Source organism: Chenopodium quinoa, unplaced genomic scaffold (assembly GCF_001683475.1).
Source record: "Chenopodium quinoa cultivar QQ74 unplaced genomic scaffold, ASM168347v1, whole genome shotgun sequence".
NCBI lineage: Eukaryota > Viridiplantae > Streptophyta > Magnoliopsida > Caryophyllales > Amaranthaceae > Chenopodium > Chenopodium quinoa.
The window spans coordinates 908,768-933,547 of record NW_018742966.1 but is presented as its reverse complement, the minus strand read 5'-3'; the positions used below and the strand labels follow the sequence as shown (position 1 = coordinate 933,547).

The 24,780-nt window shown below is 34.6% G+C and overlaps 4 protein-coding genes across 5 annotated transcripts; 2 read left to right on the top strand and 2 right to left on the bottom strand.

Annotated features, from left to right (window-relative positions):
* The first annotated feature begins 7,469 nt into the window (after positions 1–7,469).
* LOC110728903 lies at positions 7,470–8,699 on the top strand. Its single transcript, XM_021908569.1, has 2 exons — positions 7,470–7,913; positions 8,433–8,699. Exons 1-2 carry the CDS (start codon positions 7,566–7,568, stop codon positions 8,688–8,690), a joined length of 606 nt encoding a protein of 201 aa, XP_021764261.1. The 5' UTR covers positions 7,470–7,565; the 3' UTR covers positions 8,691–8,699.
* Positions 8,700–9,209: 510 nt separating this feature from the next.
* Positions 9,210–11,849, bottom strand: LOC110728902 (serpin-Z10-like). The gene is made up of 2 exons (XM_021908568.1): positions 10,643–11,849; positions 9,210–10,177 (listed from the first exon to the last, which is right to left on the bottom strand). The coding sequence occupies exons 1-2, from the start codon at positions 11,372–11,374 to the stop codon at positions 9,353–9,355; spliced, it is 1,557 nt and encodes a 518-aa protein (XP_021764260.1). The 5' UTR covers positions 11,375–11,849; the 3' UTR covers positions 9,210–9,352.
* Positions 11,850–11,892: 43 nt separating this feature from the next.
* LOC110728987 (protein ANTAGONIST OF LIKE HETEROCHROMATIN PROTEIN 1-like) lies at positions 11,893–24,286 on the bottom strand. 2 transcript variants are annotated; one of them, XM_021908678.1, is made up of 3 exons: positions 23,551–24,286; positions 22,410–23,025; positions 11,893–13,130 (listed from the first exon to the last, which is right to left on the bottom strand). In XM_021908678.1, exons 1-3 carry the CDS (start codon positions 23,696–23,698, stop codon positions 12,716–12,718), a joined length of 1,179 nt encoding a protein of 392 aa, XP_021764370.1. In that variant the 5' UTR covers positions 23,699–24,286; the 3' UTR covers positions 11,893–12,715. The 2 variants fall into 2 exon arrangements, with proteins under 2 accessions (XP_021764370.1, XP_021764371.1); XM_021908679.1 differs by lacking the exon at positions 11,893–13,130 and having other exon boundaries at positions 21,758–23,025.
* On the top strand, positions 15,217–19,457 carry LOC110728986 (receptor-like protein 12). Its single transcript, XM_021908677.1, has 2 exons — positions 15,217–18,488; positions 18,576–19,457. The coding sequence occupies exons 1-2, from the start codon at positions 15,947–15,949 to the stop codon at positions 18,941–18,943; spliced, it is 2,910 nt and encodes a 969-aa protein (XP_021764369.1). The 5' UTR covers positions 15,217–15,946; the 3' UTR covers positions 18,944–19,457.
* Positions 24,287–24,780: the final 494 nt, after the last annotated feature.

Sequence of the window (24,780 nt, the reverse complement as noted above, 5' to 3'; positions counted from 1 at the left end):
GCTGTGTGTAGAGACCACCTGGGAAACTGGATAGCAGCCTTTCAATGGAAGGGCTACTCTGTCTCAGCTGAAGAGGCAGAACTTCAAGCCATTTCTTTAGCTTTGAGCTGGATTAAGGATCGGGGGTGGTCCAACTGCCACCTAGAATCCGACTATAAATTTATAGTGCAGGATCTGAATGATAGCTTATGTGATTTTTTAACTCCTAAATTGAAAATATGCAGGCTGCAGTTGAGGGAGCTACCTGAAGTAGTCCTATCCTATTGAGAGAGGGGCAAGAACAGCGTGGCTGATATCCTAGCAAGAGAAGCGAGAGGAACTCTAAATATTTTGAACACGCTTTGTAATATATTTGTTCCTCCCTTGGTTTGTATTAAAGCTTTAGAAGCAGACATTACTAATCTAAGTAGGGAAACTGATCCACGGTCTGCAGCCTCACACTAGAGGACACTGAGGTTGGTGAGGTGTTCAAAGCTTAGAAATTCGATCAGTTTTAGCCTTTCTTGTAATTTTTTCCCCTGATCTTTTAGAACTTGTTGACTTGCACATATTCTCTTAATTTTTATAGGAAACAGAATCTGGTGTACAATATACATGCTAGGCTTTGTTTAATTTAGGGCTTTAATCTTACAACAAGTTTATGCATTTAGGAAGCTAGTTTTTCCCATGATTAAATAATCGATTTCTACACCTCAGAGCAATTTTCGAGTTTTTATTTTGTTTCACATTTAACTATTGCCTCCATTCTGAAATGAGGACCTCTCATAACTTAGAATATGAGCTATACTACGCGGCTATGCAGGAGAAATAGATGTACTTGCAGATGCAACTGGCTTTTGCTTTGTGCATAAGTGTGATAGCATCAACAGTTAATCAAACTTTTTTTTTTTTTTTAATGCAGATTGTTGTGTGCTATCAGCTCCCCACTCTATTTATTATATAAAGTTATGCATTGTGTATTATTTAGCCGATACATAAGATGATATTCTATGAGATGAGCTTGCTGCCCATGGGGTTTTGTTGCGTTCATATACGTGCACTAGATTGGTGCTGTATTTTCCATGAGATATACCTGCTGTGGCCTGTGATGATTTGTCTAAATTTATTCCTAACAATTTATTTTGACAAATTGATGCCCAAATTATTCCATACACATCATACAAGTTGACTATGAATGAAAAATAAAATAAATTCCACACGCATCATATCAGATTAGACACTATTAGTCCATTGACTAGTAGGATTCATTGCTAGAAAATTCTTCGCCCCATTCTAAACGTTTGTCTCTTTTCATGAATCAGAAGATGTTATTACTAGCTAATTTGAATTGTGGTAATTTTTGGCCTTTGGAAAACTAATCTGTGGTTTATACACACGGGTGTACAGTGCTCATCATACACCCGGATAAATAAAAAAAGGCGGAAAGAACATCCTGTGTTTTATAAAGAACATACATGTATTTGACAAAGAACATGGTTGTATTTGACAAAAACATGCATTACCAAAGAACATAAAGATATAATAAAAAGAACGAGATAAAAGCTTGATAAAATTTTCTGAAAAATTACACATTATTAACGGGAAAATTTAGAAGTGATAAATAATCGAGTAGGGCCGGGCCATATCATAATTTCTCGTGCTCAAACCCGTAGAAAAGTAGCGGGTTTTCGGGCTTTTTTCGAACCCGGATCGAGTTTTAACTAAATATGCATTTTTAGGTTTGCCCAAACCCACCCTATTTCGGGTCGGATCGGGTCGGGATGTGAGTCATGCCAATGTTGATCACCTCTTAAAAAATCCTTACCAAAGATATCATTTCCCCAAAAAATAGTTTTCTATCTCTCCAAAAAAAAATTCAACTTCCCATAATAATTTAGTTTTTTTTACTCTAACATTATTTTCAATTAAAAATAATTTAAGATTTCAATATCAAATTTCAAAATACCAAATGTTAAAAAGAACATAATTTATATTGTAAAGTACATATAGTTAATACCTAAATAACACACTAATCAAACTCAAAGAATGTGTGATAATAAAAGTAATTTAAATATGACATGATAATAAAAAATAGAATTTGGGCGTCACTACGACCTTAAAGAACATACACGCCAAATTCAAAGAACATACTTTGTATTATTAAACCCAAAAAAAAATATGTTTATCAACATATGTTAAATAACATAAGTTATAATGTAAAGAACATATAATTTTACTCAAAGAACACACTAATCACACTCAAATAACATATTAAAGGTATGTTCTTTGTCAAACATAGGTATGTTCTTTATCAAACACTATATGTTCTTTCCGCCTTTTTTTATTTACCCGGGTGCACCATGAGCATGGTGCACCCGGGTGTATTATCTAATTTTCATTGGAAAACTATTATGAAACAGTGTTGACTAGTTTAGAGCAAAAGATGCCCAATATCGCAGTACCTATCATCTTTGCTCTCTAGTTATAGTAGAATAGCGGGGATGACATAACGAACTTTTGTAAGCGATTAGATATATACAAGGAATTTTATTGCCTTAAATATGGATAGAAAAAACTGTTTCACAAAGATTGAGGTTTTTATTTTTAATTCAAAGGGAAGTATGTACAAGCATGTTTAACAAAAGTAGCTAATGATACAGCCTAGACAATGCTGTTGCTTTCGTTGAATATATATATTAGTGGAAATCAAAAAAAGATTAGAGGATTTACGATTCTAGTTCCTTTGTAAATAAACATCAACTTGTACTATTGTCATCTCTAAAAGTCAAGTCTCTGTTTTAATCTTTTCTTCTCTAAATGGTTTAGTAATCAACATTGTTTTTTGACAAATGCTAAGCCCTGTGTTTCCTGTTAGTAGACTTTTGATCCTTAGCTTCAAGTATCACGATCATCATATGTACATTCAACCAAGTGACCGTCTATGGCTATAAAAGCTACTCTCATCTCTGTTGTTATGTGCCAATAAAAAAATTTCTCACTCACAAAATCAGATATACAATTTTATCAAAATGAGTTTGGGATGCTTTAAATACATGCTTCTAGTAATCGTATATTTTCCACTACCTTTTATCAATTTTCTAGTAGTTGCTAATTCTAATCTCCCTTCCTTGCAGCAATCGAAACCATTGTGCCATGATCATGAGAAGGTTGCATTGCTTCATTTTAAGAAAAGCTTAAGTCTTGATTGCCCTGAATCATCTCATGTTGCTTTTGCATATCCAAAGGTGAAATCATGGCATGATGAATCATATCATTTGGAAAATGCAACTATAAGTGGTGATTGTTGTAGGTGGGATGGTGTCAAGTGCAATGAGAAGACGGGTCATGTCATTGGCCTCGACCTTAGTAGTAGTTGCCTTTACGGCACCTTCCCTCACAACACCACCCTTTTCAGCCTTATTCATCTCCGTGAGCTTGATCTTTCTTATAATAACTTCAATTATTCTCAAATCCCCTCTGACATTGGCCGTCTATACAGGCTCACACATCTTAATCTCTCCAAGTCAGTTTTCAGTGGCCAAATACCATTAGCAATTTCGACATTGTCCCATCTTTCTCTTCTTGATCTTTCCTTTAATGACAATCCAATGGTTGTCGATGAGGAGTTAGATTTGAAACTTAATGATTTGAGTCTAAAGAAGTTGGTTTATAATTTGAGTAGTTTAACCCATCTTTATCTAGATAGGGTTGATATATCATCTGAGGTACCTCTCATCTTAAGCAACCGAACTTCTTTCAAGGCTATTTCAATGAACTACTGTAATTTGTTGGGTGAATTCCCAGTAAATATTTTCCAGTTACCAAATCTTGAAGTAGTTTCATTAAAATTCAATCCTAAATTAGGAGGATATTTTCCTGAATTTTATTCTAACAGTTCTCTTCGTGTTTTATACGTTGATGCAACAAGATTTTCAGGGGAGTTGCCAGCATCGCTTGGAAATCTTGTTTCTTTGACTAAATTGGACTTGCAAGAAAGTGAATTCTATGGAAAAGTTCCTTCTTCAATAGGTAATTTGACAAATCTCACTGTTCTAAACCTAGCCCGCAATTTTTTTAGCAATGACCTTCCTGATTCTATCATCAACTTAACGAGCCTTACTTTCTTAGGTCTTTCAGACATGCCAAATGTTGGGAATGCTAGAATATTGAAATCTTGGTTGCCTAAGCTAAACTCACTCACTCATCTACGCCTTAGCCAAATGAAATTAGGCAATGACATTTTACCTTCTCTGTGTAACTCTACTAGGCTCACTCTTTTGGATCTTAGCAACAACTTGTTAACAGGCACACTACCAAGTTGGTTAGTAAATCTAACCCACTTGCGCATGTTAGAGCTATATGGTAATCACTTTCAAGGTCCAATCCCACCCTGGATTTCTAAACTTGTGAATCTTATTGTATTATTATTGTCATTTAGGGACTCAGTTGCCAAGTTTGATTCATTTTTGGAACTCCCAAATCTTCGTACTTTGTTGTTGACCGGCGTTAGCTTAACCTTTCCTCGAGATCTAAGTACCAATAATTCCTCTCTTTTGAAGATTCAGATTCTAGGTCTTGAATCATGCAACTTAACTGAATTCCCAGAGTTCCTACGTTATCAAGGTGAGCTAAAATCATTATTTCTCTCGGGGAACAAAATCAAAGGTGGTATTCCACAATGGTTTGTAAACACAACTAGAGAGAATCTCTTGATCTTAAACCTTTCTAATAATCTATTAACGGGTTTTGAAGAACCGTTAGTTTTCATCCCATGGTACAATTTAGAAATACTAGATCTCAATGACAACAAGTTAAGAGGGCCATTTCCAACTCCTCCAAGCTCCACACAAGTTTATCAAGCCTCAAACAATCAATTTCAAGGAGTTCTTCCAAGTCATATATGTCATGCAAAATCTTTAGTTTACCTTGACTTATCTAAAAACAATTTTACCGGCAAGATTCCAAGTTGCATTAGTCATCCACTTAGTGATTCATTGCAAGTATTAAACATACAAGGAAATAAATTTAGTGGTGTCATTCCTCAAATGTTCTCAAAGTCTTGCAATTTAAGGGTTTGAGGGCAAGCTACCGAAGTCCTTAGTCAATTGCTCGCTGCTTGAGGTACTTGACATAGGAAGAAATCGTATTAATGACACTTTTCCATCATGGTTAAGAAGTCTTCCTAAGTTGCAAGTTCTTGTCCTGAGGCATAACCATTTCCATGGGAAGATAACAACTCCATTGCATAGTCCAACAGTTCATGATTTTCATGATTTTACACAGAGATATTGACTGTATTGCGAGTGATTGATTTCTCAAGCAATAAGTTCACTGGTAAAATCCCTAAGATAATTGGAAATCTTAGAGAACTTCAAACACTTAATCTATCCAATAACAATCTTGATGGTGGTATCCCATCTTCTCTGGCCAACATTACAGACCTCGAGTCCTTAGACCTTTCGCAAAACATGCTTTCAGGAATTATCCCTATGGAGTTGACAGTGTTAAACTTTCTCGAGGTCTTCAATGTTTCACACAATCGTCTAGTTGGACCAATACCTGAAGGAGAACAGTTCAATACTTTTGACAATAGTTCTTTTGCTGGGAACTTGGCATTATGCGGAGCTCCATTGTCTGAGAAATGCAAGAAAGACTCAACTCCATCATCACCGCCACAAAAAACAACAAATGATGAAGAGGATAACGAGTTGATTGATTGGATCATCAGATCATTGGGGTGTGTAAAGTCGGCTATGTCATTGGGAAGATCTACGTGGTTGATCGACTTCATGATTGGTTTATGGAGATTTTTGGAAGGAGATCAAAAAGGCTCAGGATAAATTGATGAAAAGTCTAACCAAGCCTTATTACTTCATTTATCTAGGCTTTTTTCTCTGTTGCAAAATAGTTTTTGTACTGTTTTTATTGTATTTTTTTTTCCAGTAGCTTGTGTCATCCAGTGTGTAATTATGTAATATATTGCTATGAGACAAGAGTATTGCTCATAGAGGTTTCCCTAGTGTTTTGCAGGGTGTGATCAAGCTTTATATCTTTGCTAGTTTTGTGCCCGTGCGATGTCCGGGCTGTTTATTGAATTTTTAGATATATTGTGAAGTATATTATTTTAATTGATTAGAACTAATTCCTTCGCTCCAGAAAAATATTATGATATAAAAATTAAATTTATATGATAATTTATGAAAGTTATAATCTAATTATTTTTTGAATAAATTATAATACAATTTGCACATATGAAATATTAGTACTTTATCAAAAATAAAACTCTAAATTAACAATTTTATCCTAAAATTCTATTCAAATTTGATTGAAATAAAATTATAAACTATTTTTTTTATCCTACAAATAGAATTCTATATAAATCTATCCTACGTGGCACGACACTTGGCGAAAAGTTGGAACGCCAAGTGTCGCTGCCTCGTCGCCTGGCTAAAAGTTTACCTTTATATATTAGTTATATGATTGTTTGATTTTCAATGTTAATGTTTGACTTATAGTGAAGATTTAATTAACAACATTATAGTTTAAGTTTTTTTAGTTTTGTTTCCCAGTAATTTGCATGGTATCGTTTAAGAAGCATGCATGGTTTATTACTTTATTTTTCTGTATAGTTTTGGTGCTTTATTTGTTTCGTGTTTTTTGTGGTCTAAAAACATAATTCTCTTGGTTTAATAATCATTGTCATTATTTATTTACTTTTGGTAAAACAATTTCTTGAAATCATTCCTCCAATTCTCTTAAAAACTTAATTGCAAATTGAATATGGTAGATTTGAGTGAAAAGCAATTGGAGATGATAAACGAACCTATAATGGCTAAATCATTAGAAAATAAGTTCCCAAACATGGTTCAGAAACCTGTTAATATTCTCATTTTGAGTCATATATAATAATTTTTCAGATAATAACACGCTAAAGAAAACTTATGGCTTTAGATTTTCGTTCATTCAATTCTTTTCAAATCAATGATTTATCATACTACCAAAATTCAATGATTTCCCAACAAACGCATATACATACATATTATCTATACAAACTACCTCCGTTAATGGTTATCTGCAACTTTGAGGTATTATTTGTGAGATATAAAATATTTCAAAGTTGCAGATAACTATTAACGGAGGTAGTATTTAACTCAATCACTTAAATTTTGAACGGATTAAAGTGATACTTTTTAGAAACACGGAGGAAGTTTGAAAAATTAAAAAATAGATGAGAAGTTATAAAAAAAAAATCACTATTCGAGCAAAAATACGTCCAACACTAGAAACTTACAATAGTAGGGCTCCTTCAATATGAAGTAATCCAACTTTTGCACGATTGCAAATGCACCGCCATTAAAGACACATCATGCCAAACTTATAACTGTCCTCCTGAAAATCTACCACCTCATCATCCTTGATGCACTTCCTACCTCCACGTGTCACTTCTCACCTTCTTCAAATCAAAAGGAATAAGTAAATCATTCATCCTTTAATACCCTATATACTACTATACTAGTAACTAAACCACTTTTAATTACCTTACTTAAAATAAACTTTGAGAAAATTAATTGAAAGCTAAGAAAAGCATGGGAAGCAATCAACAAAGAAGAGAGCAAGATAATGAAAGTGTTAGGAAGCAAGAAGAAGATGAGAAGAAGCACAACCACGAACATGACCACGACCACGACCATGATCTTCCATCGATGGCACTAAACCATGTGTCAAGACTATGTAGATCAGTGGAAGATTCATTGGAGTTTTACACCAAAGTTTTGGGGTTTGTAAAAATTGAGAGGCCTCAAGCTTTTAATTTTGACGGGGCTTGGCTTTTTAATTATGGTGTTGGTATTCATTTGGTTCAGTCCAAGGATGAAGATCGTTTGCCTTCGGATAAGACGGCCTTAGATCCCATGGACAACCACATCTCCTTTCAGGTATCGTACGTTATCTTTTTGACATCTTTTTTTATTCAAGTCAGGGAAGGATCTTTATTGAGACTCATAGTACCTGGCCTAGGGGCTATCATATCCCTCTATCCCTATTTTTTTGCTCCATTCTAAAAAATTGTCAAATTTTAGAATCTTTAACCGTAATTTCTCATTAATTTATAAAAGATAATATAGTCAAGTGGGGTATTGTTGGATTCGCCTCATTGTATATATTATCAGCATCAAATTTTTATGTATGTAAAAATGAAGTTATACGCGCGTTCAGAACTGTGATAAGTCAATTTGGGGTAAAAAAATAGGGACAATTAGTAATATATTGTTTTTTTTTTTTGACAAGAAGTAATATATTGTCTTAATTTAATTATGAATATAAAATAATGTTGGGTTCACGATATTGGTATTTTTTGGTCCAAAATCCGCCGCTATGAGTTATTCAATTCAATTTTATCTCAGTTTTTTATATTATATATTGAGTCATTTAATTTTATAATGTGGAGTATGTAGTGTGAGGATATGGAGGCAATAGAGCAAAGACTGAAGGAATACAATGTCAAGTACATGAAGAGAACGGTGGATGACGAAGAGAACAAGACGTCGATCGATCAGCTATTCTTCAATGATCCAGACGGATTTATGATAGAGATGTGTAATTGTGAGAATCTAAAGCTTGTACCAGCAGGGTCTATGGGTAATATTAAGCTCCCTTGTGATCGTCATAACCCTCCTATTCAGCTTCGAAAAGATGATAATGGTACAAATTAGAGACTTAAATTTGTTGTTCTTCATTTTAACAAAGAAAATGGATTGATTTGAAGTTAAGAGTAACTTGTTTTATTTTATTTTTATTAAGAAGCAAGGTTCATTGTTCCTTTCATTTTTGTCCAAGGAAAGGAACATGTATCTCATTTGTTGGTTTCATGATGGTTATAAACAAGTTAAGTTAGTTTTGGTATTCAATTTTTAGCCTTTTCGGGATTAAAGCTTTGATTATTATATTTTGGAATACCTTCAGCTAAATGTAGCTATTTAATTATTTATCGATCATGATAATGAATTCTAGAGTGACGAATTGGGTTGCATCAATGCCAAGCACATCGCAACCCAATCATACACCAATTTACAAACCCAAGTAAACGACTTAACAGATACGTATCAATTAGTTTGGCTCAATAGGCAATATTGCAATATAGAAACATTAAATTTAATCAAAAATTAAATTCTCCAAAGTTCAAAGCATTAAACTTATGATTACGACAAAGCATCAAAATCAATCCTTTCAAAATAGTAAAAAAATACAGTTTTTAAAATAAAAAATGAAAATAACTAGTAAAATTTTAAACAAGACTTAATCCCTTCCATGGCAGTAAGTACTAAGCAGCATAATTGCATCCATAAGACCATAAGTGATGATTTTGCTATGTTGCCTAACCTTGTAAAGGATTAAGTACAGTGCCAATGAAAAGTATCGCACCCGAATAATCATCCATAATCATGAACAGAAAAGGATGATCAGCCACAAAGTTAATAGGGGGTGGAGGCGTTCTAAATCCTAAACCTCCACACAAAAGTACGGCCTTAGTGAAAGCCACGGCTTTCGTTCCTACTTCGTCGGTTTCAACCCGACACTTCTGAATCACGTCCGAGATATAGAGTTGTTGCTCATCACCCGAAGCAGAGGACTCTATAATTTTACCAAGATCCTTACAATCCACATCAAACGGCAGTGTCAATCCCAACTTTGTCATAGGCTGGCGAAGTGAATGCTCGCATTCAAAATCAAATTTTGGAATCGAAAGGTTGTCAATTTGTTCATACTTAAGCTTTATCTTGTCCTTGAACATACTTGAATTCATTTGTATCGTGTCCAACAAATTCGACAACCCGTCCTTGGTGTCCGGGAGGAAGATGTACATAGAAAAGCTCCTTTTTGTTTCGCCCTTCAGGAATTCCTCCTCTTCTTCATACAACATCCTTAGAACTTGACATCCCTCAAAGGTTCCGTAGTCGTAGTGCGTGTAAGTTTTGTTCATGAAGGGTACTTGAATTTTTTCTCCATTGAGCAAGTAAAAGACTTCATCTTTTGTGTATTCTGGCTTGAATTTCTTAACCCAAGTTCCTTTGAAGTACAAAGCATTTACCAATAGCATAACTGTGCTACTAGAAAGGGACTCGTTTGTGATGAGTTCTTTTATCAAACCTTTTGATTCTTTTTCAGCCCATAAGTTTACTTCTTTTACCACTTCATCAACCTTCAAATTGAAAAAAAAAAAATAATAATAAATAAATCCATAAGCACATATATTTTTTTTTATTGCAGCATGAGTGATTTTATGTTTGTCAATGCATTACTTTGGCTATAAAATCTTTAATTTTACTTTTGTAAAAGTTATAAAAAGTTGATATTTACAAGATAGATTTTAAGATGAACCTAATAGATTGTACATGACAATAAATTTCTTGACGAATAAATCACAAAAGAAAGTCATCAAAGAAGATTGTGTGAATAGTGTTAAAAGTCTTAACGGTGCAATAAAATAAAAACAATAGAAGTAGGTCAAATTTTTGGACGTATTGGTAACGGATAAAAACTTAAATTTATTAAGCATAAAATACACAGTATAATTAAGTGAAAGTCAGGCGAACAAAACTTAAATACTCAATATTTACATATTACTGTAAAACAATTGTACAAAGGTTATAAGATGAGTATGTACCTGATTCACAAAATCAACAGCCTTAGACTCAGCTTTGTACAAATCCCTCACAACCTTTTGGAACGACGCATTTAGGGTATAGATTAGATCAACCCATAATGCATTGACGGAAGATAATCCTAGTTCATCATCCTTAGCTTCTTGGAGGATACTGGCTAACACGGACGCCCTGGCCATAAAGTCATCCACGCTACCACACCCGAGAAGCTCCATGAGCTGACCTAGCGTCGACCCCTTTGCACCAAGGGCAATCATGTTGAGCAAGACGTCCATCGAAAGTGGGGAACAAACAACATTCTTAGGATTATCAATGGTAAGATTTTCTTGCAAGATGTTGTTGGCCACTTTTAAGCTGAATTTCATTGCGAGGCGGATGTCGTGGGAAATCCGGCAGTACCGACGGTGCGTGGTGCACTGTTTTTTTTCCACATGTGTGAAATCCTCATCATTGAAATCCACCATGTCTTCGGAGTCGAAGTTGTTTGCAGTCAAATTCTTCGTCATGATGTGTTTAAATTTTGGGAAAACCTGATGAATGTATTTTGATACTTTTTTTTTATTATTATGTTTTACTTTTGAAACTTTAATTGGAACTATATATGTATTTTTTGTTACACACTCCAATTTGATTATATCCTCATTAGGAAACCTAATACAATAAGGATACAAAATATGTTCGGAGTAGTATATTTCAAGATAAAATAAAAAAAGTACCATATATATACTGCACATATTATATCCTTTTTTTTATTTTTTAATATTAAAAAATTACACTATTGACCTTTGTAGCGGATAGGAATCACGGATAACTTAACGGCAAAAGGGGTAGGGTAGTAAAATACAGCTTAAAAAAATCATATGACAAACGGGATCAAAAGAGAATGAACAAATGTACTAGTATGATGTTGGCACTCTCAAACGAACGATCAACTCAAAGAAATATGGTGTTGGCACTCTCTTAGTCTCTTTGAGGATGTAAAAGTAAAAGTCATCACTCCAGTCCTAATAAGCAACTAAGCAATACTCAACAATAAGCAACTGAGCAAGAAATCAAACCAACATGCATAATACAACAGCTTAAAACATATCAGATGCTGCAGCGCAGTCGCAGATAGTCAAGTTACATTCCAAATATACAGAATACCCCTTCGAAGAGGCTCAAGGGCCAATGACCCCCTCCCCAGATTCCCCACCCCCACCCCCCCCCCCCCCCAAAAAAAAAAAATAATTAAAAAAAAATAAGAAAAAAAAAGAATTGGACATGGTTAAAATCAGCAGTCAGAGCCTCTTATATCTAGACTGCAAATATTTAGCCTGCGGTATCAACAAATCTGCAAGATTACTCTTCATTACCCAAGTCATGGTGACCAGGAATAGCAATATCAGAGAGCAATTTATCACCACAATCAATCATAATATTGTGCAGTAAACAACATGCTAAGATAATGCTGGGCAGCTCACTCTTTTTGGGCCTCCACATGATCTTACTAAGAATACTCCAACTTCCTTTCAAATGAAATAATGCCCTATAGCCCCCTATCGCCCTTTGCACTCACTTCAAAGTATCTTGCGGCTCATGTGTCTCCCTGCATATTGAGTTAATGGACAAAGAGTTCTGATTTTCACAAGGGATCATGAGCCATGGAAGAAGAGGGTAGTAAACCCCACCAACAATGTACTCTGATCTCTGCATCATCTAACTTCAATTTTTTACTAAACCGTTCGCCATTTTCACACAACTTGTAAAACCCCGAACACTTTTAACATCTAGACACCGCCATTGCCCCAGGGTTCTTTGGAAGAAAAAAATATATGGGAGCTGTAATATTGAAGAACTTAACGGAGTTCTTTCTCATTGAAAAGAAGAAATCAAATGGCACAAGCTATAAAACACCTTTAAGCATCTCAGATACTGCAGACACTCCACTCGCATTCATCTAATTTATCTCTAATCCCAAAATTTACAAAAACCCCTTTGAAGGCTCCCTGAACCCTCACCTCCAAGAAATTAAAAAAAATGACTGCCGGAAACCAATGATGGAGACATTCTAAAATCAATAATCAGTGCCTTCTTTATCTAGGTTGCAAATAGGTAGCTAAATTATCTCTCATGGTACCCCCTGAGGTATCAACAAACTTGCACGATTGCTCTCCATAACCCAAGTCATGGTGACCAGAAATAGCAATATCAGAGAGCAATTTATCACTACAATCAATCATAATGTTGTGGAGTAAACAACAAGCTAAGATTATGCTGGGTAGCTTATTACTCTTATCGGGCCTCCACATGACCTTGCTAAGAATTCTCCAACTTCCCTTCAAATATGATAATGCCCTCACAGCCAAATACCTTGCAGCCTCATGTGCCTCCTTATATTTTGAGTTCATGAGGGTAGAATCTTGGTTGTCATAAGGGATCATGAGCCAAGGATGAAGAGGGTAGTAAACTCCACCGACAATGTACTCTCTGATCTCTACATCATCTAACCTCAAAATATATACCGGTCATATTACTCCCTCCGTTTTATAATATTAGTCTCATATGGAATCAATCACATAAAATAAGAAAACAATAGTGTTTGGAATCTAACATTTTAACTTTTTTGATTTTTTATTGGGAAAACACAAGTTATACTTGCATAATTTAAGGAAAAAATTTCCTTACTTAGAGTCATGTCATCACTCCACAATCATTTAATTCCAAAAAAATCAAGTTATAAATGAAATATATTCAATATGGGTAAATCTTTTTAAAACGCCAAAAATAATATATGGGACTAACATTTTGAAACGGAAGGAGTATATTTTTTTTTAGTACACCATTGACCTTTATAGTGGACAGGAATCACGGATAGTTTGAGTTGATCGTTCGTTTTAGAGCGTGCCACCGTCATACAAGTACATTTGTTCATTCTCTTTTGATCCCGTTTGTCTTTTTTCCCTGTGCATCACTATTGATTTGATCTAGTTTTTTCTTTTCTTTTTTTCAACTTGTTTTTATTCATATTTTCAAACTTTTACTTTTCAAAATTATTTTGGGATATATTATTGACCCACATTGACCCCTTTCTAATAATGACCTCGTTTCCATAAAAAATGGAAAACCCTGTCATATGATTTATTTATTTTTTATTACGAAGTTTTTTTTTAAAAAAAAAGTTGTATTTTATTACCCTAATCTGGTACTTTCTTTCAGGATGTAAAAATAACACTTTGTTTGGATTAAAGGAAATGGAGGAAAAAAAAAGGAAAGGGAAATAGAGGGATTGATTATCTTTCATTTGAATAACAAATAAGGAAGGAAAAGAATTGAAGGGGAGAGAAATAAAAGGATTTAATTGTAGAAAATTAATCTCTCTAACAATGGAGAGATTTGGAAGAAAAACTCATTTTTCTTCCCTCCTCGTCCTTTCTCTTCCCTCTCCCCTTCACCTCCCTCCCCTTCTTTTCTTTCATATTTTTATCCAAACCCACACTGTTAAAGTCATCACTCCAAGTCCTAATAAGCAACTAAGCAATACTCAACAATAAGCAACTGAACAAGAAATCAAACCAACATGCATAATACGACAGCTTAAAACATATCAGATGCTGCAGTCGCAGATAGTCAAGTTACATTCTTCTGTATTTCCAAATATACAGAATACCCCTTTGAAGGGGCTCAACTGCTCAAGACTGCTCTTCATAACCCAAGTTATGGTGACCAGGAGTCTAGGAATATCAATATCCGAGAGTAATTTATCAACACAATAAATCACAATATTGTGGAGTAAAAAACATACTAAGATACATTACTTAAACAACTTCTACCAAAAATTAATTAGCTAAATGTTAAAATGCAAGTATCCCTTCAAACATCTTAGAAATGCAGCCCTGCCGCTGTCAAATTTATCTTCATATCTCCATGAAACATAAAAATTAAGACAAGATATTTCTTACCTCTGTATTAGGTGTTCAAGTTTGATCCTCTAACAGCAACAACTTCCCATGTCAAACAACAATACTGCTACCATCATTCCTGAAGCAAACCAAATAGATTTATTACAGACATCTGCATCATTCTAGCCTGCACTGGTAGATTATACATCGTAGCAGCATAAAATAAGTTGCACAGTATATCATTGCTATCATTGAAAAAATTATCATACAGTACTATTGATCCTAATGCAGAGTAATTTGCCTATTCTTTATTCTTTGGTGCCTTATGATTAACAACTCCCGTCTCTATCACTTTTCTCGAGGACTTCTCTGACTAACCTAGCTAAAAACAAACGGTCTAACCCTTATCAATATATATTCTGAAAACTAAGAACTGTCCATTGTTGGCCCTCTAGCTCCTATATCAACTTCACTAGTTACTCCCTCCATTTTGATTTTTCATATATTTGTCAATTTAAGTATCAGTGCATCATAAGTTGTTAGATAAAATAATCAATATGTGATAAATTGTTAATTCAGATACCAATTTAATCACTAACACAGTAACACCTCTTGAAATATTCTGTATACTCTTAGTCTTAGATGAAAATAACATAGAATAAAGGGAATATTACCATGTCAGGTTGTTACTTATTAGTTCTCACTTCCCAGAGAAGCTCATCACTACAAACTAATGAATTTTATCGTAAATACTAAAATAGCACTTCATAACAAATCTAATTTTATCAACAGTTATTGTAATCAATAACCAAGAAAAATCAAACAGCCAATTACACTACTCCATATATGCTTCACCAAAGATAAAAAGTCAAACAAAGAGAAAATTCAAATTCAAAATCAAATTGATAAATACAATAGGTAAGTCAGGTACTATATCCACCATAAATTTCAAGGTCTTTACAAAGACTTTTTATGCTTTTCTCTCACCATCTCATCAATCATATTTCTTTCTCCATCCCTAATCTGTACAGTAACTTTTTACTCTCTCAAGTATGCTTTTCTAGTTTTCATATTCCCAGAAGTTGGCAGTTCACTAGTGCTTTGCACAAATTCTTCAGCAATCTGTTAAAATGCTGACTTCAATATGTCCCCCCTTAAAAACTAGGCAAGTGCGAAAATTCTTAGGTTATACCTTCAAATTTCCAAGAACGTTCAAATAACATCCTTACAAGATAGAATGGATTCACATTTAGTCAGAATATTTTTGTACCCACAATCTTCAAAGCAGATACCGAAAATTCAATAACTTCTTTGACCAGCAAAGAAAATCATGCCTTCTCTTGTCTATAAAACAAACCTTTTTGCTTACTTCTTTTTTCTAAACAAACAAGAACCTATAAGTAAAAGCTGCATCATAATAACACTATGTTCATGTGTTATTTGTCATGCATTTACATTCTTTTCTTAGTTCCAGTATGTTCTCATGCCATTAAACTAAACAATTTTGTGTCCTCTTCGCGGCCATCATGTGCTGATCATGAAAGATTGGCATTGCAGCAGTTCAGGCAGAGTTTCCTTATAAACTGCGCTGTTTCTGATTCTGCATCTGCATATCCAAAGGTGAAATCATGGTCAGGTGAGCTAACAAGGGATTGTTGTATGTGGGATGGTGTTGAGTGCGAGGAGGAGACAGGTCATGTGACAGGGCTCGACCTCAGTAGCAGCTGTCTTTATGGAAATTTTCCTCCTAACAGCACCCTTTTCAGCCTCATTCATCTTAAAAAGCTTAATCTTGCCTTTAATGATTTTAACTACTCTCTCATTCCCTCTAAACTCGGCCAAATCAACAAGATACAAAATCTTAATCTCTCCTATTCATCATTTAGCGGCCAAATCCCATCTGAAATCTCAAAATTATCACAGCTTTATACCCTTGATCTTTCCAACAATGGTGATTCTTTAGCTAACAGCCAACTTAACTTGAAACTTCAGGGTCGGGGTCTTGAGAAGTTACTCAGAAACCTAACTCGTATTCAGAAACTCTATCTTGATATGGTTGTCTTATCTACTAAAGTTCCAATCATCCTCACAAATCTAACCTCTCTAAAAGCTATTTCCCTCCAATACTGTAACTTGTATGGAGAACTGCCAACAAGTGTTTTCAAATTGCCACAACTTGAATTCCTTTACCTGAGTGGCAATAGAGTTTTAGCAGGATTTTTGCCTCAGTTTCAATCTACTAACCCTCTTAAAGAGCTGTATCTATTTGGCACAGCTTTTTCAGGAGAAGTGCCACCTTCAATTGGAAATCTTGCTCATTTGGAACAACTCGACCTATGTGGTTGTTATTTCTCAGGATCACTTCCATCTTCTCTGGCTAACATGACAACACTTACCGTTTTACTCTTAAGTCGCAATAACTTCAAAGGTGAAGTCCCCTTCTCTATCACTAATCTTACCAGCCTCGAAGCTTTAGATTTCTCGAATCTAGAATTCAGGCCACAAGACTTGTTTTCGCAGTTGTCCAAGCTACACAATCTCAGTTATTTACGCCTTGCTGAAATGAAACTAGCTACTGAGATACCTCCTTTTATTGCAAACTTTACAAAACTTAATTATCTAGATCTCGCTTCATCTCAGCTAATAGGTCCATTTCCACAATGGTTTGCAAACCTAACCAAGCTAAGGCAACTGTATCTGGAGAACAATCAATTAGATGGTCCAATACCACAATGGTTTTCTCAGTTTACCAACCTTCAATCAATAGACTTGTCTTACAACAACTTGTTTGGCAAATTCGAAATTTTTTTTCATCTAAAGAATCTTCGTAATCTAGCTTTATCTCAACTCAACCTAACATTTCCTAGTTCTACTACCAATTCATCTCTTCCAAAGCTCAAGCTCTTGGAACTAGAATTTTGCAACTTGACCGATTTTCCGCAATTCCTTCAGTATCAAAATGAGCTGCAATCACTATCACTCAAAGGAAACAAAATCAAGGGTAATTTACCACAATGGTTGGTGAATACAACTAAAGAGAATCTCCTTAAAATTGATCTTTCCCAGAATAATTTGACAGGCTTTGAAAAGCCTGCAGCAGAGCTTCCGTGGACCCATTTGGAGGACTTTTGCTTCAGGGGTAATAAGTTACAAGGACTAGTTCCTTCTCCACCAGGTTCTATGAAGTTTTACGATATCTCAGATAATCTGTTGACTGGAGTTATTCCCAGGCAAATTTGCAATGCAAAGTCTCTAATTTCCCTTGATTTGTCTGGCAACAACATGACCGGACAGATACCAGATTGCGTGGGTCAGCTTGGTGAATCTCTACAGCTTCTGAACCTGCGAGGTAACAATCTCCGTGGCACGAGTTCCATAAAATTCTCAAAATACTGCAAACTGAAGATGATCAACTTGAGTCAAAATCAATTGGGAGGTGAGCTTCCAAGGTCACTTGCAAATTGTAAAATGCTTGAGGTACTTGATGTTGGAAGAAATCAAATTAATGATTCTTTTCCATCATGGTTAGGAAGTCTCCCAAAGTTGCAAGTCCTTGTCCTGAGCCATAATAAATTTTTTGGAGGCATAATGCATCCAAAACCTTACCTCGGTTTCCGCTTCTTGCGCATTATTGACCTATCCCACAATCTTCATACAGGTCATTTACCATCAAGGTACTTTCAAAATTGGCATGCAATGAGAGATTCTAAAGAAGAACAATCAGGTTCATACAATACTCTGATTACTTTCTACTTTAAGGTGGGAACAGATTTAGTAATTTCTGAACAGAATTTTGAGTACTCGATCACCATAACAAACAAAGGCAACGAAATTCTTTACCCAAAGGTTCTTAAAGTCTTTAGGGTCATTGATTTATCAAGTAATAGCTTCACGGGCAGGATACCAGATGTCGTTGGGGATCTCAAGGGGCTTCAAGCACTCAACTTGTCCAACAATAATCTTGAAGGTAGAATTCCACCCTCTGTAGCCAACATAACAGACCTTGAATCACTAGATCTTTCTCTTAACAAACTCTCCGGTGCAATTCCTCCAGCACTATCACAATTGACATCACTAGAGGTGTTCAACATTTCCAATAATGATCATCTCATGGGCCCAGTACCACAAGGAAACCAATTCAATACCTTTGATGATACCTCATTCCAAGGAAACCCCGGGTTGTGTGGAAGTTTATTATCCAAGAAGTGTGTAAATGAAGATGTGCCACCGCCAACAGTGAATATTGATGAGAGCAATGACGATTCTGAGTTAATTGATTGGGTCGTCAGATCACTGGGTTGTATTAGTGGGACCATAGTTGGCTTTGTAATTGGGAAAATCTACATCACTGACAAGTACCATGAATGGTTTATGGACACCTTCGGAAGGAGGAGGCCAACTAGGAGAGTTAGGAGAGCATAAAGACATAGACGAGAGAGTTCAGCTCTACATGTTATATACTAGTAATAAAGGATATGGTTTGTGATGGAATATTGAAGTTCTTATGTATGTCTACTTCCTATTGTCTTAATATCACTAGCTTGTACATAGTTTGCTACATCAATGATAATATGGTACTTCATGAGAAAATTGCTGCTCACAAGGGTTTTCCTTTTTTGTAGTAAATAGGAAAAAAAAAAATTAAAAATTTAAAAAACACCTAGCCAGAATAAGCACTTTGCCTACTTTATCTGAATTTATCTAGCTCTGCATTACCCTTTCCCTTGAGAGGTTAAGTGAAGTTATGCCACCGTCCATTTTATGTGTGGCTCTGCATATTTTGAGTCATGGTAAAACACTAATCCTAAATCCTAACCAAAAGTCCAAAACCTTTGACAGCTGAAAAATAGGAGTAATATGGGCAATATAACATTATAACCACAAGGAGATAACAATCTTCCTTGCATAGTAGAGGATCCAAGGTTATTCCTCCACTTAAAACAAGTTACTCTCAGCAAGGTGATATATTCTACTAAAAATGTCATTCCTGAATCCTGAAGCAGATTGAACCAGAGGCCAAACCTGCACAACTAAATCTCAATTTGGGCCTGACTCGGAAGATTGAAGCAGTTTAAAAGCAAGTGAAACTTGTTGGTTATCAATATGTGAAATCCAAAACCGCAAATGAAAAAGCAAGAGTAAGTATTGTGGGTCGAAAAAAGAATGATAAGAAAATATCAAAGCACAATGTCAAGGAGAGAATTTGGTTTATGCAGAGTCAAGGAATCAATGAAATGGAAGTTTAGTAATGCAATCATACCTTTGCAACCTCATAAATTCCATCAAAATTCTTTCCTGAATGGTTATATAATTGAAGAAGTTGTCAGTTTTAATCTTGGTACTAAATAGTCATGACCTAATCAAATGTTAGTTGGTACCAATGACTTCTTAGCACTGATAACTGATCACCATATGACCCTAAATTGCCAAATGACGATAGTAAATTAGTAATCATCATCATATTGCCATAGGTTGACAAAATATTGACAATTACTCATAAAAAGAATGTGTGCATTGTGATACATACTAGATGCTTCGGACAAAATGATAAATACTCCATGACAAGTACTTTCTGGCAAAACATGATACATATCAGGTGCTTTCCAATAAATGTTCCCTTGTGTTATATAATATGAGTATCAAAATAATAAAGAATACCCTTATGTTAGCAATCTTAGCATGCTACACATGAGAACAGAACAAATGAACATTCACTTGATTCAATAGGCAATGTAGAGAAGGGGGGAAAGATGAGCTATTACTAATTTGAACTAATACAATTACTTTAGATTGTTTAGAATAGTTAGCAATTTATATCAAAAGCCACTAACACAAATTTGACAAAGTTCATTCAAAGAGGAAAATCAATATTATTCCAAAATAAATTAAAACAAAATTGAAAATAGGAAGAGAATATACCAGGATGTGGGGTTAACCCCAACCATCAAAATTGAGTTAATGGCTCTGAAATTCCTTTTCATCTCCTCCACTTATTGGGCTTTCCTCCAATGAATCTAAAACCCTAGAAAAAATTGAATTCTTGAAATTCATAAAACTTCTATGGATATGCAAGATTATGATAACAATAAAATTGATAATTACCTCAGAAATAATCAAGATATATACGATCAGTTGATGCAAAAAAAAAATGTAGCAGCCCAACTTGGAAATAATATGTAATTTTTTATAAAAAAATAAAAATAAAAACAAAAACAAAAACAAAATCAGAGGTTTTTATTGCTGCAGGCCACATGGTGCGGTAGGGGTTACTTGTAGAGTGTTACTTGTATTCTGGGATTACTTGTATGGGTTACTTGTATTTTGGGGTTACTTGTAGGGGGTTACTTAAATTCTGGGATTACTTGTATGGGATTACTTGTATGGGTTACTTGTATTCTGGGGTTACTTGTACCAAAACCCCATACAGAACCAGTAACACCCTACAACTAACCCCTGACCAAAACCAATAACACCCATACAAGTAATCACAAAATACAAGTAAACCCTAACAAAACCAATAACACCCTACAAGTAACCCCTGCCGGCTGCCGCATTACGTGGCCAGTCGCATACAAAAATTTGTGAAACAAAAATAGTGTCATTGGCAATTTTAGAATTGCACAAAATAAATTCGATAGACATAAAAGGAAAGTGAGCAAACTATATTGAAACAGTAGAAGTAAAACTTTGGACAATAAATAAAACAAACAAAAAAGAAGTTTGTTGAATGAACTGCTCCATATTACTTGATAGTTGATGTTATTGTTACTTCCATTCCACAATTATTAGTTAAGCTGCGTTTCTATTCACCTAATTTTCTGTTAATTAATTTTATTTAATTTAGACTATGTTAGTTGTAAGTTGAATTTGGATAGCTGTTATTAGTTGTTGTCTGAACTTAATTTACCTTCTGGTTCTTTTCACCTGTCCACTTAGTTTAGGAAGATAGTTCAGATTAGGGCAATAAATACATTTAAGATAAATTAATTAAATAGGTCTTTACAAGAAATGATAGGGGCTGCCTAAAATTAATTTATAACAAAAATAAAAGAAAATGCTTTCTATCCATATTCTGCTCTTGTACTAACTGATTTTTCTACAAGCAACTCATTATTCTAGACTCGTACACTCAAGCTCTTACAGAATTACCAGGTGAGTTCCACTTAGTTCTTAAATAATCAGTATATATAGAATTTGAAAAAAAAAAAAAAAAAAAAAAAAAAAGGAACTGTAATATTTGAAATTAACAGGGTTCTTTCTCATTGAAAAGCAAGTAATCAAACAGCATATGTTATACAACAGCTTTAAATATTTCAGATACTGCAGACACTCAACTCGCATTCATCTAAATTATCTCTTATCCCTAAATTTACAAAAACCCCATTGAAGGCTTCCTAACCCCTCAACCCCAAGAAAAAATATGACTGCCGGAAACCAAAGATGGAGACATGCTTAAGTCAATAATCAGTGCCTTCTTTATCTAGGCTGCAAATATGTAGCTAAATTATCTCTCATGGTACCCCCTGAGGTATCAACAAGCTTGCACGATTGCTCTTCATAACCCAAGTCATGGTGACCAGGAATAGCAATATCAGAGAGCAATTTATCACCACAATCGATCATAATGTTGTGGAGTAAACAACAGGCTAAGATTATGCTGGGTAGCTTACTCTTATCGGGCCTCCACATGACCTTGCTAAGAATTCTCCAACTTCCCTTCAAATATGATAATGCCCTCACTGCCAAATACCTTGCAGCCTCATGTGCCTCCTTATATTTTGAGTTCATGAGGGTAGAATCTTGATTTTCATAAGGGATCATGAGCCAAGGATGAAGAGGGTAGTAAACTCCACCGACAATGTACTCTCTGATCTCTACATCATCTAACCTCAATTTTTTACTTAATCGCACTCCATTTTCGCACAACTTATAAAACCCAGAACACTTCAAAAATCTAGACACCGACATTGCCCCAGGCCAACCAGTGACAACATCAAGAAACCGCATTTCATCATCAACAATTCCCTGAAGCAACATGCTATAATTATTGGCTTGATCACACCAGTCATCTGATGTTTGAACAGCCGGTAGGGTCATAAGAACATGAGTAGCATCTACCGCACCACAACAATTGGGCAACCCAAACAAACTTTGAAACTTTGTTTTGATCTCCTCCAACCGATCCTGATCAGGCCACTTAATATGGTGCTTAGCACGAACCTCCAATGACTCGATAAATCTCCAAGTGACCTGAGAAACAGTGGACTGACCAACCCCAAAAGAGGCACCAACGGAAACCTGTGAATCACCAGAAGCCAACCTCCTCATTGCAATTGCAACCTGTTTCTCAACACTTAAGAGCCTCCCCTCAATGTTGATCAACCCCGAGGGTGGTCTCGATATCAAGTCCTCTCTAACAAGTGAACATATATACTCAAATGTCTTTTTTGACACCCTAAAGAAAAACTTGAATGCCTCCTCTTCATCACTATGTATTGTTAAACCTGAAAGATTCCCAAATAACAAATTTTCTAGTCACTTAACCAACATTTTCGTAACTTAATCAACTAGTGTAATTTCCATATTATATCTTGTGTAAATCTACTATTCTACACCCTCTCAAATTCACCAACCGCGGAGGAGAACGTTTGAGGGTGTAAATTTATATAACAATACCCGAATGTAGAATGGAAACCAAACTATCCTTCATTATAGCCAAATAGTTTCATAGAAAATCAACAAGAACAGCAATATCCGATTGTGGAATGGACACCCTATTACCCTTCATTATAGCTAAGTAGTTTTCATAGACAATTAACAACAACAACAACAATAAAGAAAAATTACAAACTTACCCATTTTCAGCTAGAACTCAAATAACATCAACAAAATAAAATTAGAAGCAATTCAGAAATCAAACAAAGATTTCCCTAAAATTAACAAATTCCCAGGTAAATATACATCAACAAATTGCAATTTCATGACAGAAAATTAGCGTAAATTAACTATGGAAAGAGAAAATTGGTTACCTGGGGAGGAGGAGATTTTGTGGAGAAAACTATCCCACCAATCAGATTCAATGGGTCTGGGTTCAATTGGAACAACATTCACTGTTTTAGTTTTCTTCTTTAATTTCTTCAAATCTTTCTTCTTTGATTTCTTCTTCAGAGGAGCCATAATTTGAAATGGCAAACAGTTGCAGATGGGTTTAATTCAACGAAATTGCTATAGAAGCCTGGAAATTTCTGTAATTTTGGAAAATTAATGGGAAATATATGAATTTAGGAAGAACCCTAGTAATAGTACTGAACTCTGAAGTATGAAGAAGAGGAGTGCTTAATCTCTGAAATTGGTTTTTTTTTTTTTTTTTTTTTTTGGAAACTGTCACTTTGAATTTTGGCGAACTGGGTCGTATAACAATGTGTGTAGTCAAGGTTTTTCCTTTAAAAAAAAAAATACTTTGTAAAAAATAAAAATAGTTTAATACAGAGTAATAATAAATTTAGACCAATAATATAAAACAAAATTTGGATTTTTCTTTTTTTTTAAGGTTGATAATTAGAAAAGATAATGATTTCACAAGGCTATAAATAAGCATTTATGACACTTAATTGGAAATTTATAGTAATAATGTGTCAGTCGAACTTAATCGTATTTTAGAGGAGTAGCTATGCCTCGGCTTATCCCTCCATAGGTAGTTTTCTTTTGTTTGGTGTGTTTGTTTTTATTTTCTTGTTCTTTTTATTTCCTTTGGATCCTCCTTTGAATCCAAAAAAAAAAAAAAAAAAAAAAAAAAAAAAAAAAAAAAAAAAAGCATTTACTCATAATGTACTCTTGTTAATTTAGGATTGTATAACGTTCAATATGTAATTAATTATTATTTTCATTGATTTTTTTTTTTACTTTTTAGCTTTTCATGGCTACTCCAAATTAGATACGCGTTTATTTTATTACATGTGTCAATGCACAAATTCAACTGTTAATATCTCTAATTATCACTATATATTTCCTAAAAAAAAATATCGGCAAAACCTAATGAGCGCCCCCGGGGCGTTAGATAAGAGAATTAAAGTACAAATATTAGAGTAAAATTAACATTAATTACACCGAACGACGCGTGATTTTGTCATGAATTCCTAACTTAATATCATTTCAACCAATATAATTTATCCTTATCTAACGCCCCGGCGCGCTCGTTAAGAGAAGTTAAGTGAGATAATTATATATATATATTTGATATTTAGAAAAAATACATTAAG

Coding starts and splice junctions, on each gene's coding strand:
- LOC110728903 (XM_021908569.1), top strand. CDS start 7,566: ATGGGAAGCAATCAACAAAGAAGAGAGCAAGATAATGAAAGTGTTAGG. Junction 7,914..8,432: donor ACAACCACATCTCCTTTCAG/GTATCGTACGTT, acceptor TGGAGTATGTAG/TGTGAGGATATGGAGGCAAT.
- LOC110728902 (XM_021908568.1), bottom strand. CDS start 11,374: ATGTGCAGTATATATATGGTACTTTTTTTATTTTATCTTGAAATATAC. Junction 10,178..10,642: donor CTGTTGATTTTGTGAATCAG/GTACATACTCAT, acceptor TTCAATTTGAAG/GTTGATGAAGTGGTAAAAGA.
- LOC110728986 (XM_021908677.1), top strand. CDS start 15,947: ATGTTCATGTGTTATTTGTCATGCATTTACATTCTTTTCTTAGTTCCA. Junction 18,489..18,575: donor GTCCAACAATAATCTTGAAG/GTAGAATTCCAC, acceptor CAATTCCTCCAG/CACTATCACAATTGACATCA.
- LOC110728987 (XM_021908678.1), bottom strand. CDS start 23,698: ATGGCTCCTCTGAAGAAGAAATCAAAGAAGAAAGATTTGAAGAAATTA. Junction 23,026..23,550: donor CAAAATCTCCTCCTCCCCAG/GTAACCAATTTT, acceptor GGAATCTTTCAG/GTTTAACAATACATAGTGAT. Junction 13,131..22,409: donor CGATTAAGTAAAAAATTGAG/GTTAGATGATGT, acceptor ATATATTTTGAG/GTTAGATGATGTAGAGATCA.